The sequence below is a fragment of the Plasmodium brasilianum genome, chromosome 9 (assembly GCF_023973825.1).
Source record: "Plasmodium brasilianum strain Bolivian I chromosome 9, whole genome shotgun sequence".
Lineage (NCBI taxonomy): Eukaryota > Apicomplexa > Aconoidasida > Haemosporida > Plasmodiidae > Plasmodium > Plasmodium brasilianum.
Genome location: NC_090122.1, coordinates 1,322,868 through 1,340,440, shown reverse-complemented (window position 1 = coordinate 1,340,440; position 17,573 = coordinate 1,322,868). Strand labels below are relative to the sequence as shown.

At 26.6% G+C, this 17,573-nt stretch overlaps 3 protein-coding genes across 3 annotated transcripts; 2 read left to right on the top strand and 1 right to left on the bottom strand.

Annotated features, from left to right (window-relative positions):
- Positions 1-3,865: 3,865 nt before the first annotated feature.
- On the top strand, positions 3,866-4,657 carry MKS88_002913 (uncharacterized protein; the record flags this gene model as incomplete). Its single annotated transcript, XM_067215962.1, has 1 exon — positions 3,866-4,657. The coding sequence occupies one exon, from the start codon at positions 3,866-3,868 to the stop codon at positions 4,655-4,657; it is 792 nt and encodes a 263-aa protein (XP_067073489.1).
- Positions 4,658-6,494: 1,837 nt separating this feature from the next.
- Positions 6,495-14,010, top strand: MKS88_002912 (uncharacterized protein; the record flags this gene model as incomplete). Its single annotated transcript, XM_067215961.1, has 4 exons — positions 6,495-9,441; positions 9,620-10,609; positions 10,970-11,800; positions 12,629-14,010. 4 exons carry the CDS (start codon positions 6,495-6,497, stop codon positions 14,008-14,010), a joined length of 6,150 nt encoding a protein of 2,049 aa, XP_067073488.1.
- Positions 14,011-14,233: 223 nt separating this feature from the next.
- MKS88_002911 (uncharacterized protein) lies at positions 14,234-16,919 on the bottom strand (the record flags this gene model as incomplete). The annotated part of the gene is made up of 6 exons (XM_067215960.1): positions 14,234-14,473; positions 14,706-14,837; positions 15,219-15,551; positions 15,761-15,892; positions 16,129-16,276; positions 16,693-16,919. 6 exons carry the CDS (start codon positions 16,917-16,919, stop codon positions 14,234-14,236), a joined length of 1,212 nt encoding a protein of 403 aa, XP_067073487.1.
- Positions 16,920-17,573: the final 654 nt, after the last annotated feature.

The following is a 17,573-nucleotide window of genomic DNA, read 5'->3' as shown; positions in this document are numbered from 1 at the left end:
ATTCATTAGGTATGTTCGACTCCTAAAAAATAGGGATTTCTGTATTAGTTTCTGCGTGCCCTAAAATAAAGAGATATTTCTAAGCAAATATGTTTACAAGCATTTATACAGATAAGCAAAGTAATCTACTTTACATCTTGATGTGTTATCATTTAAAACGTTACTTTGCTTCTATACACTTTTTCTAATTTTTTTTTTTTTTTGCATAAAAAAATAAAATAACATATAAAAATATTATGAATAAATAGAACAATAAAAGAAGCTTTCTATTTGTACTATTCCTTTTAAAAAAGGAAGAAAAAAAAAAAAAATATTCAACGAAAATTATAAAATAAATTATCGAAGTGGTAAGCTCAGAATGGAAAAATAATGCACTTTTGTGTTTCGATCGAACATATATATATATATATAGATAGATATAGATATATATATGTATATATACACATCTTACCATAGTGGTGTAATACTAGGAACAGAAAATAGAATAATACAAATAAACTATTTAATTAAAGGGAGAAATTTAATGGATCCATGTGTATAATCTATTCAGCAGAATATGCATCAAAAATTCTTCATTTTTTCTTTTTTATTATTACACATTTAATAATATAAAGAAAACAATTCTTACGTGTATTCAATAATGCGCTTTTTCTAAATTAAACAAAATTATATATATATACATTTCAAATGTTACAAGTATGTATATATGAATGGGAGCTCTTCATAGACCATTTTAGGAAATGCATACAGTATACGTATATATAGTAGATACATATATATATCCAAAGGCATAGAAAAAGTAGTGTATTAATGCAGAAAGAAAGGTTACATAAACTAATTATCTATATGCTCATTTATTGATTTACTCAATTATCCATTTGTTCAAATAATGAATATTAATGTATAAGCATATAAACCATTTTACCCCCTCTGATTTCTTTTGTGCATAATACTTTATTTAACTATCTTTTACTGTTACATAATATTATTTTATTGTATGTGTAAAACAGCATTAACATGCATAATGATTTATCATAAAATCATAGAATAAATGTGTGCACACTTTGTTGAACAAAATGTAAAATAGTAAAAATAAAGCTAAATGAACAGTTATATACGTAAATATATTTTAATATAAATAAATATAGATATACATATATGTAAATTAGGAATGCTGAATTAAAAAAAAATATGTATACACATATGCATAAGGAGAAAACAAGAAGAGGATACGTTTAAAAATTTTCCCACAAAATAGACGTGCTGAAATTAACGTAATCTACTTATTTACATATTATAATTTCTTAATAATTAGGAGAAAAAAAAAAAAAAAAAAAAAAAAAAAAAATGAACATTTTCATGATGTAAAAAGGAAAAATTCCCTACTAAACGCTTCTGTACATTTGCATATAGATTGTAAAATTAACATATATTATTTTTTTTATTATATTCCCTTATACATTATCCCATTTTTTACGATTTATTAAAATATATTTTTAATGAATTATCATATAAAAATTAGTTTAGAGATAATAATGTATATATTTATGCTGAAATAAACCTTAAAATATTTTAGCTTTTTACAATAAGAAAACAATATCATACTAAAGTTATCTTTATGCTATAAATTTACAAGGTATATCCATCAAATTAAAAGAGAAAAAAAAAAAAGATAATAATAGGAATATGAGAAAGTGCAAATTGTTTTCTTTCTCCATTTTAAAATATCTTACATACGAGTACACCTATAAAATCATAGAAAGCGTGTCTAATGCTTTAAAATATATTTTAAAAAAATTTGAAGTTGAATTTTAAGAAAAATTTATTTGTATACTTTTTTTGGCACTGATTTATAAAATAATATTTTTATTTTATATTTAAATTTTAAAATGTCCAACTTAAAGTAATACACTTGGCATCGTCATTGCTAAAGCAGTTTCTTTAAACGTGTTTTTCTCTTGAATTTCAAAGCTTCTTTTGCATTTGCACATATTTCCGACGCTATCAGAACCTTGAAACGATTGTTTTTCACATTTTTCATTTTTTCCTTTTTTTTCCTTTTTTTCCTTTTTTTCCTTTATTTCTTGCTTTTTTTGTTTTTCTTGTTTTTTTTTTTTTTTACACGATACATAATTTTTTATAAAACGAAATTATAATAATGTGTAGCTACGACACATCCTTAAAAATCATATTAAATAAGAACCGAAAAAATTAAATGTATTTTCAAATTAAGAAAAATTATTATTAAAATTTCAAGCCCTTGTATATCCCTCTAAAATTGTAGACCAATAAAACGATATTATTATATAAATATACCATTCAGAATTAGTTTCCAAAATTTTCAAAGAAAAGTTGTTTAATACATATGGCTTTTACATTTGCAAAAAAAAAAAAAAAAAAAAAAAAAAAGTTCAGAATTTCTTATAAATTTAAGTCTTAATAATACTATGTTCCTACGTTAAGCTAGCAGGTAAAGCTTACATAGTCAGAAATTGCAATTAGATATAAGAAGATCTAAAATTAGTATACGCACACATTCTAAGTATAAATATACATACACTTATGTGCATGTGCTGCACGATTACGCACATTTTTTTAAAGAATAACTAAGTAGTAAAAAATACAACACAAGTATTATTGTGTTGTTAAATATGACCATATATATATATATATATATGCATAAAAAAAAAAGAAAAGAAAAAGGCACGTTTTCAAAACTATGTACTTGTGAGTGCTGCTATTTTTCTTTTTTTTTTTTTTCTTATTTTCTATGAACTATAAATATTTCTTGCTTGTTCATAAATTATATGTACATATGTTCCTTGTGAGTACTACATTTAACTTAGCTTTTTTAAAAGTGGTGTTATGTGTGCAATATGTTTAGAGACAATCACACGTTTTATTATTATACATTATAAATATACACATATAAACATAAATACATACATATATTTGTTCATATGTTTATAGAAATAATAAAAAAAATTCAATTTCTTAAAATATATGTAAGCCAAAGTTATATAAACATTTTATTTACAATTTTTTTTTTTAGTATCGTTAGCTATGCATAAGACCTCATTATTCATATTTTTAGATATATATATAAATAGTAGAAAATGTATAATTTTTTTTCCTAAGCAAATTTGTTGTATGACTTTACCATTTTCATTTTGTCAAGTAAAGCTGTCTTACATATGTGTGTATATATGCTTAAGTATTATACATATATATATGCATTTTTTTTTTTTTTTTTTTTTTTTTTGGAATAAGCTACGTACATTGTACTTACGTCATTTTTTTATTTAAAGAAAGGAAACAAGGCCTCTACAATATATTTTATTTTTCCGTATCCGTTTAATTATTTCCACAATTACGAATTTTACACTGTTGATGTATATTTGTATTTGAAATCATAAGCTGACTTTGTATTCTACAATATTTTTTTTTTTTGTTTTTTTTGTTTGTTGCAGCTCTGTTTTGCTACACTTGTACATATCTATAAATATATATAAGTGTGTATATGAATGTATATATAGATATTCTATTTCTATTTCTTTTTCTTTTTCTTTTTTTTTTTTTTTTTTTTTTTTTTTTTTTTTTTTTTTTTTTTTTTTTTTTTTTTTTTCCGCTATTATAATTTTATTTTTGCGAAAGTTATCCACTGGCTCTATTTTCAACAAAACAATTTATTCACTTAAAAATTGTACGAAAGAACATCCATTTTTTGTCAATTTGTGTCATTTCTTGTCCTTTTTTTAACATTATAAAACAGAAAAATATTTTATAGCCTTTTGAATTCATTAGAATAAAATTTTTCTTCTTTCCCTTTTCCTTTTTTAATTTCTTTTTCTGCGAATCAACTACAATGAATATAGACGGGGCGTATGGCATGAGAAGTGCTTTGAATTCATCCCGACTTATAGAAGAGCCAAAGTATGATATGAATACAGCCGATTTAGCACACACTAGCAAGAACACAAACTACTTAATGAATGGAGGAGCAGTATTAACGAATGCTTATAATAATGATTTTATTATTAATAGAGAAAACTATCCGGTCGATATGATGTCAAAATTTAATTTAGACCAAACTTTAAATAGTTATAACAATACAATGCCAATGAATAGCGTAATACATGCTGACCCGAATGATTCTATAAGTATGCAAGGAATGAAAACAAATTTAGATACTACAGGATTTGACAGTTATAGAAATTTAATGAATTATAACAATACACAAAATACCATTCAAGCTAATCATATTCCTATTAATTTAGAAGAATATAACAATAATGATGTTATGTATATGAATCCAAATATGGGAGAAAATTTTTCTGCTGAATATGTGAACAGTTTACCAACTATAGATTCAGATGCCATGTTATATACAAATAATTTTAAAATTCCAAACGGAAATTTTAACACAGCGATGCATAATAACAGTAATAATAATACAAAAAACAACTATAACAGTCTACCATACTCTATGCCCATATTTGAAAATATGAATAATCCTCAAATGTACATGCAACATTTGAATCAAAAGCAAACTATGAATGCTCCTTCACCAAAAATAGAACACACTTGTAGTATTAGAAAATTACCAGCTGCGAATAAAAGAAGAATTAAGCCAAAAAAATTTTTCCCCTGCTGTTAAAATGGACATGATTTTCTGTACCCATATAATGTTAGCGTAATCGGCCTATGCATTAAATAGACATTCGTAAATGTATACATACATATGTGCCCAGGAACAAGCACCCATGCATAGACGTGTATATATATATATATATATATATATGTACGTATATGTATGGATGCACGTGGAATCTCCTTCATCATTTCACGGTACTCCTCATTTTTATTTTTTTTAATTTTTAACGCCCCTACGCGTATTAACTTGTTGCATTTTTTTTTTTTTTTTTTAATACTAAAAAGGAAAATAAGAATTACACATATGGATAGATATTTTGGAGAATATACGTTTCGTTAAAGCGTCTTATTTAATTTTTTTTTTTTCTCTCTTTTTTTTGTTTTTGTCATTGTTGTTAATCATCTTTTGACTTTAATGAAGCATTTTATCACTACATATTTATTCTTATTTTTCAGTTCAATTGTGTTCATGTCATATTGTTAGTGCTGTTTTTTCACTATACATTCTATTACCTCATATCACATCCAATTGTAATACGAAATTAATATATATAAGTTCTCTTCATAATCAGTATAACAATTATTTCACTTGGTTTATTTTATTTTACTGTTTGAATAATTGTAAAAAAAAAAAAAGTAAATTGTAGGAAATTTTCATTTTCATTTGATTTATTATATATGTGATAATGGTTGTTCAATTTTTTAATTAAGATCCTTTTTTTTTTTTTTTTTTTTTTTTTTTTTTTTTTTTTTTTTTTCCTCTGCTGTTTTGTAACAGTAGAACGTACGATTCTTCAATTTCCCCTGAATTTTTGAAAATGTAAAATATTATCCATTATATTATATGGTATACAAAAGGGACTGCTAGAAAATGGAGCTAGCTAAAAACGTTAAGCCTACAAAAATAAATATACATAAACATCTATAAAGGTATTCTTGTATGTATATATATAGGCATATTTACGTATATATATCTGTGTTTGTACGCATTTACTACACATGTAAGTTAATTCATACATGTACTTGTTCTTCTAGGAAAATAAAATAAATATAAGAAACATCGCACTTCGTAGAGGCAGCACCAAGAGTGACTGCGTCTGTTACCTCTTGTTCTAAGGTACTTACAAATATTTCTTCTTCTTTTTTCAAAAAAGTTAAACACAATTTGCGCTTAACAGGGGTTTGAAGCATTTACTGTAGAAGCATTTTGGCAGAAATATGAAAAAATAAATAAACAAAAAAAAGAAAAAAAAAAATTGTGAGCGAAGCACGCACAAAAAGAGTTCACATACATATATATATATATATATATATATATATGTATACATGTATGTATATATATATGAATACATAAGCAATGATGTTCTTCCTTTTTCTATTCATCCTTCTTTTATACATCAAATTGGATAAACTCATTTTATTTTCCCATTAAAATTTTTGAAATTATTGAAAAATTGTTAAATATGCATTTTGGGGAGGTTTCTAATTAGATTAAACCATCCGTAAAGTAATAGCTCCATTTTGCTTATGCTATGAAAAGGGGCTAACTAAAATACGCACGTAGATATATGCACGTATATATGTACATACGTATTTATTCATGTGAACCTACACACGTATGTATTTGATTGCTTTTTCAGCTTTTGATTCCTCAGATAAGTGTGAAGTAAATAAACAATACCCCCATAAAAAGGGTTGAAAAAATGAGTTAGCATTAAGAAAGAATAAAACAAATGGAACTAGGTTGTAAAGTTTTTCCCTAACTTTTAGCTTCATCCAAAAGAAAGTAAAAATAGAAAAAAAGGGTTTTGTGTCTTCTTAACAACATTAGCAAATGAATTATGACTCGCTTAGCAATAGCATATACTGCAGTAGCGAATGTAGTATCGGCAAATTATGCAGTAGCGTATTCAGCAGTAGCCAATTCTGTGGTAACTAATGTTTTCAAGGTGTTAAGTGCAAAGAGGAGGACTCCGCATTTTATTATTTCCAATAACTACTGCAGTAGCATATTCGATTTAATAGCAAAAAAAAAAAAAGAACTACAATTAGAGGAAGGGGAAAAGAAACAACTGATTATACTAGAACAAAGGAATACGCAAAAAGAAGAGAACGAAGAGGAAAAGTATGACAGAGCGAAATTAAGCAATGAGAGAAGGAAAAGTGAGACAGGTAATGAAAAATGGAATAAGCTAAAGCACAAGAACTGTATAGTTAAGAATGCACAAATAAGAGAAGACCCAAAGAGGGTAATAAAAAAGAGCACAAAATTGGGAGAAGAAAATTTGGAAGATGATATATATAATAATAAATTGTATATACTACGATATATAAAACATTTACAATTAGATGATGACATATGTAAATATAGGTTTATAACTAAGCATATAATTAATAACATAACTAATTTTTATGATAATGAAATATTATTTGTGTTAAAAGTTTTTTCAAAGAAGAAGTATAAGAATTTACTGTTTTTACAATGTACAAGTGAATATTTTTATTGGATCTGTAGATTAAATAAAAGCACTAAAAAGAATATATCATACTACTTACATTTTTGCAGTATCTTAAATTATATACCTACTGCAAAATTTTTAGAGGAATATCTTAAGCTATTTACTTTTTATGATAAAGAAATAAAAAATAATTCTTTTTTTTTTTTTCTCAATATGGTTGAAGAAGAATCAAATCTATATCATAAAGACGTTAAATATGTAATATATGTGTTATATTTTTTAAACAAAGCGAATATAAAGAATAACATATATGATAATTTACTGTACATGTGTTGTTATTACGCTGGTCATTTAACCTTAAAGCATACTTTTTTATTATTGAAAATTATAGTAAATGCAGAAAATGATAAATATCATTTGAACCCATTAAATATTCTTCATAAAAATATAGAAAGACACTTAGGAGTAATGGAACAATATGATTTTATCATGTACCTAAATATTCTGTTATGTAATAACATATATTTAGATCATACTTTTTTTATTTTTATAAAAAGTGTTATTGAAAAATGGCACATAGAATTATCAGTAAAAGCAGTAATTGCAATATTAAGGATTAAAAAAAGAGAAAATTATAAAGACACTATTATACTAAAAAAATTACTACATATCATAACAAATAATTTTTATAATTACAACTATGGCAATATTTTGTACATTTTAAAAATGTTTACCCATTTTGACTACTTTTGTGAGGACTTTTTCTACTTCCTCTTCAAAAAGTTTGTATGTTCCAGAGGTGGGAATGAACTCAGGGAGGGCCATAGCAGTGGTGGCTGCAAAGAAAGCGGCAGTGTTAGCAGCAGTAGTAACTGTGGTGGTAGCTGCGTTGGTAGTGGCTGTGAGGGACAAGTCAACCCGAAGGACGAAGAAATATCAAGTTTCCAACGTACCTCCAATTGTGCCAGTAACAATAAACAGTCATCGAAAGTAGAACCTGACAAAAAACTTTTTTATTTAAAAAATGGAGATGGTAATTCTCCTTCAAAGAGAAGTTTAGATATTAATTTTGACCTGACCTGTTCAGGTGAAATTTTAGGTAATGTGAAAAAAAATTACATCAATGCAACAAATGAAAAAGGAAAGCATAACGATTGTGTTTATGTTTACGAAAGCGTTTATAAACATAACCACGTAAGTAATCATGACAATAATACATTTATATACCACAAAAGTAACAAATTCAATGATACATTTGAAGAGCAATATAAATATACAAATATAAAAAATGATGAAAATGGTTCCATATATTTACAATATAAGAAACAACATGAAAAAAAAAAAAAAAATGAATTAAATGAATTATCACATTTACCTTTACATTTAAATATTGAAGAAACAAAAATGAAAATAGATTATTCGAATATAATTGAAAAACAAATAGATGTTGAGTATAATCAAGAAAATCATATATTATACGACTCAGAATATACTGAGATGTTCATAAACTTATTTGTTTATTTAGGAGCTTGTGGGTTTCGTAGTATTCATGTGTTAAGTGTTTTGTCAGGAAAAATACAAGCTTATTTATTATGCAAGGAAAAGACCTTTTTCAAACATAGTACAAAAAAAAAATTATCTCTTCATAAGCAAAAATGTAAATTCATAGGGATGTATGATACTATTACTAAAATTAAGAATAATCATAATATCTATTTAGAATGCAGAAATCCTAGTCTGGTAGATGCAGGAGGAGGTAATGATTTAATTCTACAAAAAGAAGAAAGAGAGGAAGGGCAAAATATTGAAGCAGATAAAGGCAAGAGTGACACTTATTGTGATAAGAGAGTAATAAATTACAGCACTCATGTAAATAATAGCACACGCACAAAAATGAACAACGAAAGTGGTGATAATATACCCGCTATAAATACAAAGGGTGGGAAGAAATCCTGTATGCGCTTCGTTTATAGTAAAAAGGACAGGATTAATTTTAAAAATTTTAAAGAAAAAAAAAAAAAAGAAAAAGAAAAGGAAAAGGAAAAGGAAAAGGAAAACAAAAAAGAAAACGAAAACGAAAACGACTTAGATGCGAATATAGAAGGGACAATAGAAAATTCCTGCACCCTTAAATACTTGAACGTAGAAAATTATAGGCAAAGCAAAACAGGGGATGAAAAAAAGGTAAATAAAATTTATATTCACGGGAAGTCAGAACAACCTATGAAGAAAAAACAAAAAAACTGTGTTGTTACGAAGTTCTTTGGTAATATCCATCCAGCCTTGGTTCGCCTTCAAAATCGTAAACTCTTTCATAGGAATTTTAACAGTAAGCACTTTTTGAAATTTTGCCCGCTCACTTGGGCCACACTTACTTGGCTGCACTCATTTGTATACGTTTAGGTTTATGGGCTCTTTTTCGTTTAAGTATGCGTTTACATATGTATTCTTTTATGCTGCTATATATGTTCGCATATATTTATGTTTGCCCCTTTTCCACTTCTCAGGTATGTATAAAAGTGAGAAGTACAGAGACCATGTTTTCCATCACAGATACTCTGAGAATATAAAGTTAAGGCATCGGAAAGATTATCGATTGATGAAATATAAAAAAATAAATAAATTAAGACATATATGCATGTCGAGATATAAACATATTTTTGGAAATAAATCTAGCATTATACTTAGCTGTATAAATAAAGCATATGAGGGTAGTACTATAGGGGTCGAACATGTATCCCTAGATATGATAGTAGATAACTGTGAAATTCATTTTGATGATTCTTTGTTTGTTAATTATAGATTTTGTATTAACAGAAAGATGAAAGCAGTGCATAAGTATAGTAATTTTATTGAGGCAAGCAATAGGATTACACGGTTGGAGTACATGGGGGGAAAAAGTGCAAACATGGGGATACAAAAGGACAGGAGAAAAAGTACACATGAAAAAGACATACGTGAGGAAGGATCGTATAAGGAAGGAACACATAAAGACGGTATATATAAGGAAGGTATACATAAGGAAGACATACATAAGGAAGGTCCATATGAAGAAGGCTTACGTAACGTTGGCGTCGAGAGGGAAACTCGCTGGAGTGGAGCAATTACTAAGTGGATATACAGATTTAAAAACAACTTGAACCTTTTTAATAGGGAAAAAAAGGTGAGTATTGTTAATAGCGATATTAAAAAATTAAGTGCATACATAGACGGCTGTTGTTCTAAAGGCAGTAATGATAGCTACTTAAGGAAGAACGACGAAAAACTTAAGATAAGCCTCAAGTACATTGCATTAATTGCTGGTTCATGTAGTAATTTGTTTTATTATGATAAAAGGTTGATTAATGTTTTGTTATGTCAACTCATGCATATATTAAATACTTTTTATATGACGCAAAAAAGGGAGGAAGAGGAAGAGGCAGAGGTAGAGGAAGAAAAAGAAAAAGAAAAAGATGTGCAAAAAAAAAATAGTAGTTTATGCCAACTGGACACATACAGTAATTCTTATCATTTATATTTATTTATGTGCATTTGGAAATTTTTAATAACGTGCTTACAAATAAATTATTTTACTAAAAATGTGTTAGAAATAGATCACAGGCATCAGACTATTAAAAAATTATTAAGTATATATACAAACGCATATTTTTTATATAATTTTAGAAATATTATATACTTTATGAATAATATATACTCTACTTTATTTTTTAAAAATGAGCATTTATCAATTGTGCAAAAATTTTTTATTAGCTACTTTGATACCTCCATTTTTATGAGTCTTTTTTTTCATTTTAATAAAAACATATTTATAATAATAATGAATAATAATTATTTGCCTTTGCGTACTCACGATTTAGAGTCACTACATCAATTTGTTTATGATATTTCAAAAATTTATTTCTCCTATCTAAATATGTTTGTTAGTAGTATAAGTGAATGTTCTTTATCATCGTTGATCAGTTGGTCGAGCAGCAAGGATTTATGTATCTCTTTACCCTGCATGAGCTTTTACATTATTATTCTATCCTTTTTATCTACGATGAGGAGAAGCCAGGCGATGAAGGAACTAAAACGGGTAAGAAGCTCGTACGATGGCTTTCCACAGCTCGAAATGGACGAATATGGATCCACATCTTCTCAGCACAATGAAGCAGCTACTTTCGCACGGAGGAACGTGGATCTTACGGAAGGTACGGACGAACATGCCGGTAATATCCTCTTCAGTACGTGCACTATTCAAGGAGGGAAAAAGATTACTGTCAATTGTAATGCAGATAATGAAAGTAATGATAATACAGATTACGGAAGTAGTGGTAGTAGTGAAACAAATACAGACCCACGACACATAACATATTTTTCAATTGACGCAAAAAAATGCATTTTTGTATGTAACAACACCATATCAATGTTTTTTAAATATATTAAATTTATAAGAAACCATGGTTTTTTACTTGACTCGAATGAAGGTATGAAATACCTCTACCATGTTATAAGGTTTTATTATATTTTCAAAAACTTTTTTAGGAATACAAATATAAATAGCATAAATGAAGAAAATTATAATGACATTCTTCCTTTATTTATAATTAAAATATTAAATAAAAAACAAATAAAAAAAATACCTATAGATGAACTTTTTTTCATCAACAAACCGGAATATTATGCGTCAACGTGTTCCCCTGACATAGGTGGGGAATTGATATACGCATATTTTTTTAACTTTTATTTTAAGGGGAAAATGTAAAAAAAAAAAAAGGAAGAAAATGGGAAGAACGAGTGAAGCAATAGTGAAGTAAGGGTAAAGCAAAAGATTGAACAAAAGTTTGAACAAAAGATTAAAGTGAAAAATATTTTTTTTATTTCTTTCTGCTTGAATATAATATGTGTTTTCTTCCATCAACTTCGCGGGGAAAAGGAACTGCAGTTTCGTCGTGCCAGATATATTTTGTCACATGTGCACACGCACATATTAACGTTCCTATATGTATATATACTTATAAACATATTATGCCGAGGCTCCCCCACCCCATATAGTTTATTTTTTTAATTTTTTTTTTTTTTTTTTTTTATTTGAATAGTGAACACTCTGCACCTTACGTGGCATCATTGAAATCATTGACATTATTGACTTTTTTGAAGCATGTATATTTTTGCGTAGTTTTTTAAGTTACTTAAAATATATATATATATATTCGCCTTTTCACAAGTTTTATCTGTATGTACAACTGTAGATACTCAGCAGTGCCTGGATTATTCATTTCACGCAATTTTCAAAATTGTTAAATTTCCTTTTTTGTTCGTTCATGATGAGGTACTATGAGAAAATGTAAGGTTCCTTTTTCTGTTCATTTGTTCTAATTCAACTTTTATCGTCTTTTATCCTGTGCACCTTTTTGTCTCTTGACCGCTTCACCTTTTCACTTCACGGATCAGTGGACCAAACTAATGATAAAATATGGATTGCTTCTTATTTGAGAGTAGCGCACTTCCTAGGATAAACACTTTTATCGTCCTAGACATAGTGATCAAAATGTTAAAAGGGAAAAAAAAGGAAATAAAGAGTAAGGAAAAGAAAAGGAAAAGCAAGACAGTAACAAAAGCATTGTACTTAACAAACAGAATGTTAACAGAGGCCTTTCCACCTGATTACCATTTTATAATCAATTTTTTAGCTTCATCAATGGTAGAAAAAAAAGATAGTAGAACTTCATTAAATGGTAAATATAATTGGGTAATTAAAAAAGTAAAAGATTATAAAAAGGGTATTAATGAGGATATAAATTATTTTAATTTAAAAATGAACAACAGGGTAACTACAGAAGAATTAAAAGAGATATTAAAAGATATACACATCAAATATATCGACAAAGATATGTGTTTGATAAAAATTTTATATAAATTAAATGAATATAAAAAATATGATTTAATAGTTATCAATCTAGCTTTTTTTTTTGTCAAAGATGAAAAGAAAATTAATATATTTATAGACACCTTTTTCTTATCTGCAAACTGTATTGATAATGGTCAGGAAATTACAAAGACGAGTTTGAATAATACAAAAGAGGAGCCCCCTTCCTATACTACTAACAAAAAGAATATGCTAAATTCACAAATGGAAAGGGAAATATGTGATACTATATTTTACAAAAATATTTTAAATCTTTCTTTTCATTATTCTTTTTTTATTAATTTTTTTGACTACTTAAACAGATTTGATCTTTCCACTACAAATTACAAATTGTACAAGCACACTAACAACGAATGGGATAAATACCATATAAAACATGCCTCAGGAAACATAAAAGATAACGAGAAAGGGGGGTATACCCTTATTGCAAATGAAGAATTGAAAAGTAACAACTCCGTATACCATTTTGAGGATTTTTTGAACAAGAATGAAAAAATAAATGGTGGAAGAAAAAGAAGCTATACTAAAAACATTTTAACAAAAAAAATTGAAAAAAAATTGAAAAAGGAAAAAAAATCCTTTTTTAAAGAAGAAGAAAAACTTGGAATGAACGAAAAAAGGGAATACAACAACAGTGTTGCTATTGCTACTGCTGCTGTAAGTAATAAAATAAATTGTGAAGACGTAAAATTCGATAATTTTTTGGTAGATAGTCGATTTTGTAATTTTTCGAAAGAGAAAATTAACTCTTCAAATGCTGAAAATGGTACATATAATAAACACATTTTGAGAAATGAATCCACCATATTTGCCAATAATCCCTATACTCATCTCACTTGTGCAGATAACAAACCGTTAAAGGGAGACACAAATAATTCTTTGGAACAAACCGAAAAAACAAAAAAAAAAAAAAAAAAAAAAGGACAAAAAATAATTTGTGCATGTTTGATATTATTCCTAAATCTGATACATACAAAAAAATGTATATGAATATTATATCAGTAAATTTCAATTACGCATACTTAATATCTTGACGCGTTTAATTTGCTCCTTCTCCGTCAGTGGCCATGCAATTGTGCGAGTTAGTTTGTATATAAAAACATACATTTACACATATTCACATGCACACTTACGAAAAATCGCTTTAAAATTATCCCATGTGAACTAATCCAAAATGGACTGAAAAAAAAATAAAAAATATATACAGTGAGAATTAAAAAAAATATGTTTCCTTTTTATGGCCAATTTTTTTTTTTTTTTTTTTTTTTGCTGCCAATTTCTTTAAGTTTTTTTTCCTTTTCTCATCGTAATCTTTTATTTTATTTCTTCCTATATCTTGCAAAAATAAAATGGACTTATTGTATTCTTTTAAGAATTCCCTTTCGTCAATTTCTTTTCTCATTTTCTCCTTTTCTTCTTCCTCTCTTAATTTATTTACTTCTTCATATTTAACCTGAAGTGAAAATACAATTTTGCGAATGAATTTTTACATCGTTTAATGTAGACCAATAATTTTTTTTTTTTTTTTTTTTTTTTTATCCATGCTGTGACAACCGAACAGCATGGCAGGCTCCTTGTGAGAAGTAGGTGTGCATATATAGACAAACACATACATCTATACACAAGTATATATGTATACACGCATATATCTTCTGCTACATAGGTAGACATAATTTTCACATTACTATTTTATTCCTCTTCATTTCGATGCTTTTAATAGAATTATTAATTTCATTTTTGGTTTCCTCCAGCTGCTTGTTCTTCTCAAATCTTTCCTTCTCATAGTACTCAACTAACTCGTCATGAATATTTTGCAACTTTGAAAAAAAAGGGAAAAAGGAAAGCACGAAATAGTACTATCTGTTCTGTGCGTGTGTATGTTTGTACATACATACATATATAAATATATTTACTCATGCATACTCGGTTGAACACTCAAATAATACTTATACAACTTAAAAACGGCATAGAAATTATCCCTAGCATGTTTTCTTTTACAGTTAAAAAATTATTTTTCATAATATATTCTTTATTATGTAATGATATATGGTTTATATAGGAAGTGCCTTTTTATGTTACGCAATAGCATTGTGGCTCTAGTGTTTCGATATAAATTTATTTTATTGTTTAAAACGTAATAACATAATGACATAATAACAATTATATAACTTTTTATGAACATGTGCATGTGAACTAACATTATCATTCCTTTTGTTTAGAAACATCTTAATATAATCGTTAATGTTATCGTACACTTTCAATTGTTCTTCCATGTCTTCTTTTGATTTTTTAGTTGAATCATATTTAAAATTTATGTTCATGTTGTAATTTGCCATTTTTGCATGGACATATTCTTCTTTATATATATAATAAAGCATAAATTTTACAAAAAATATTTTTTTTCTTTTTTCAATTTTCTCTATTTGCCCCTGGATATACTTCATTTTACTTTTCGTATTTTCTATTTGCTCTTTTATTTGTTCTTTTAAAATGTTGATTATTTGTTTTTTGTGATAAACATTCTGGTTCAACTACAAAGCAGCAAAATGGAAAACGGGCAATGGTTAAATAAAAAAAATAAAATAAAAATAAAAAGTGAAAACAATGCAAATACCCAATAGTAATTTGTTCCTCCACAGGGGGTACGCGTACATATAGATGCATGCTCACACACACACATATATATATATATATATATTCGCTTACACGCATTCGCGAATATGTTCATTTTGGTCATTACGTTCAGAAGCAAGCTCTCTTCGGCCTTGAAATTATTTAACTCATTTAGGACAGAGGCGAAATTTAATTTTTTCATTTTTCTAAATATGTTTAACAATAAAGAGCCATCTTCAATTATTTTATTCCTATTTTCCTATTTAAGAAAAAGTAGATCAGAAAAATAAGATAAAATAAGATAAGGTAAAACAATATAAAATAAAAATAAGTGGCTCAAACTTATTTCGTTGAATTCTTGACTGTATTAATGACAAGTTTGCATATTGATAGCTATGTTAATAAAAAGGACGGACAAAAAAATTTGGACAATGGCAAAACAAAAGTGCTAAGAACTAAAAGGAAGTTTTCTTTTTTTTTCTCTTTTTATATAACTTTTATGTTTCTATCAGTTGGTGAATTTTGACATAATATTTCATTTGTCTCACTCAAGGAATCAATATACTTTTCAATTTTTTTTTTCATTTCATTGTAGTCACTGTCGTTTTCGCATAATTCGATTTGATCTTGCAACGAGTTAAATCTGAAAACGGCGTTTCGTTTATCAGTTCATTTGTCTATTCATTTGTCTATTCATTTATCTATCTATCTATCTATCTATCTATCAATTTATCAATTTATCGACGCATTTATTTTATTCTGTTTTTTTTAATTTTTTTTTTTTTTTTACATATTGACAGCAGCATAATTTAGTCATGCGTGCGTGCCAGTATACATACATACATATATACATACATACATATATACATACATACATATATACATACATACATATATACATACATACATATATACATATATACATATATACATACATATATACATACATACATATTCACGCATATGTGTACATATACATATATCATGTACGATGCACATGACGTAAAATCAGGTGTACGTGCATATGCATACATAAAATAAGGAGTGATAAAAGTTTACATTTGCTTCTTCTCATTTTCGGTAGACAAGTGATCGATATCATTGGTTAAATAAACATGTAAAATGTTCGTTTTCTTTTTCAGGAGTTCCTTTAATACATGCAGAATAAATTTTATTTTTCTTATCGCTTCTGAACATAGAATATCTAATATAATTCTATTTATGTTATTAATTTCTAGTTTATTTTCTTTTTCGGATATCCTTTTATTATTTATGTCAAGCTCCATATTTCCTTTACTAAAAGAAATAAAGAAGTAATACCTAAGACGTGCAAAAATCCTTCAAACGCAGAGTTAAAAATGGCGAGCAATTATGATCATATAATATATTGATGTATTTGTATACTCTTAATTATGTGCTGGTGTATGTAATTGTGTATATATATATACACATATATATACATATAGAACGAAACTTATCAGTACTTTTTTTTTATTTTTTATTTAATAAGCTGATGTGTGAGAAAAAGATGAAAAACCGCAGGGGAATATAAAGTAAAAATTGAAAAAGGAATAAAATTATAAAATAAATAAATAGAAAAAAAATTAATTAAAACAGAAGGGCCAAAAAAAAATAGCGTAGCAAAAATGCAAAAAAAATGAAGCAAAAAGGTGAAGAAAATAACAAAGCAAAAAATAAAAAACATAAAATAAAACTGAAAAAAAAATATTAAATTTAATATCTGAAAAAGGATAAAAACTAATAACGGAAAAAGGAAAAAAATTAAAAGCGGAAAAAACATTTGATATACGAGTGAAATAAAAAAAGAAAAAAAAAAAAACTCTAAATAATAAAGAAATACAATCACAAACAATCGATAATTTTTAATTACGCTAATTTTTAAGTAACAAATTTAAAAACACTTTGAAAGTTGGAAGTTG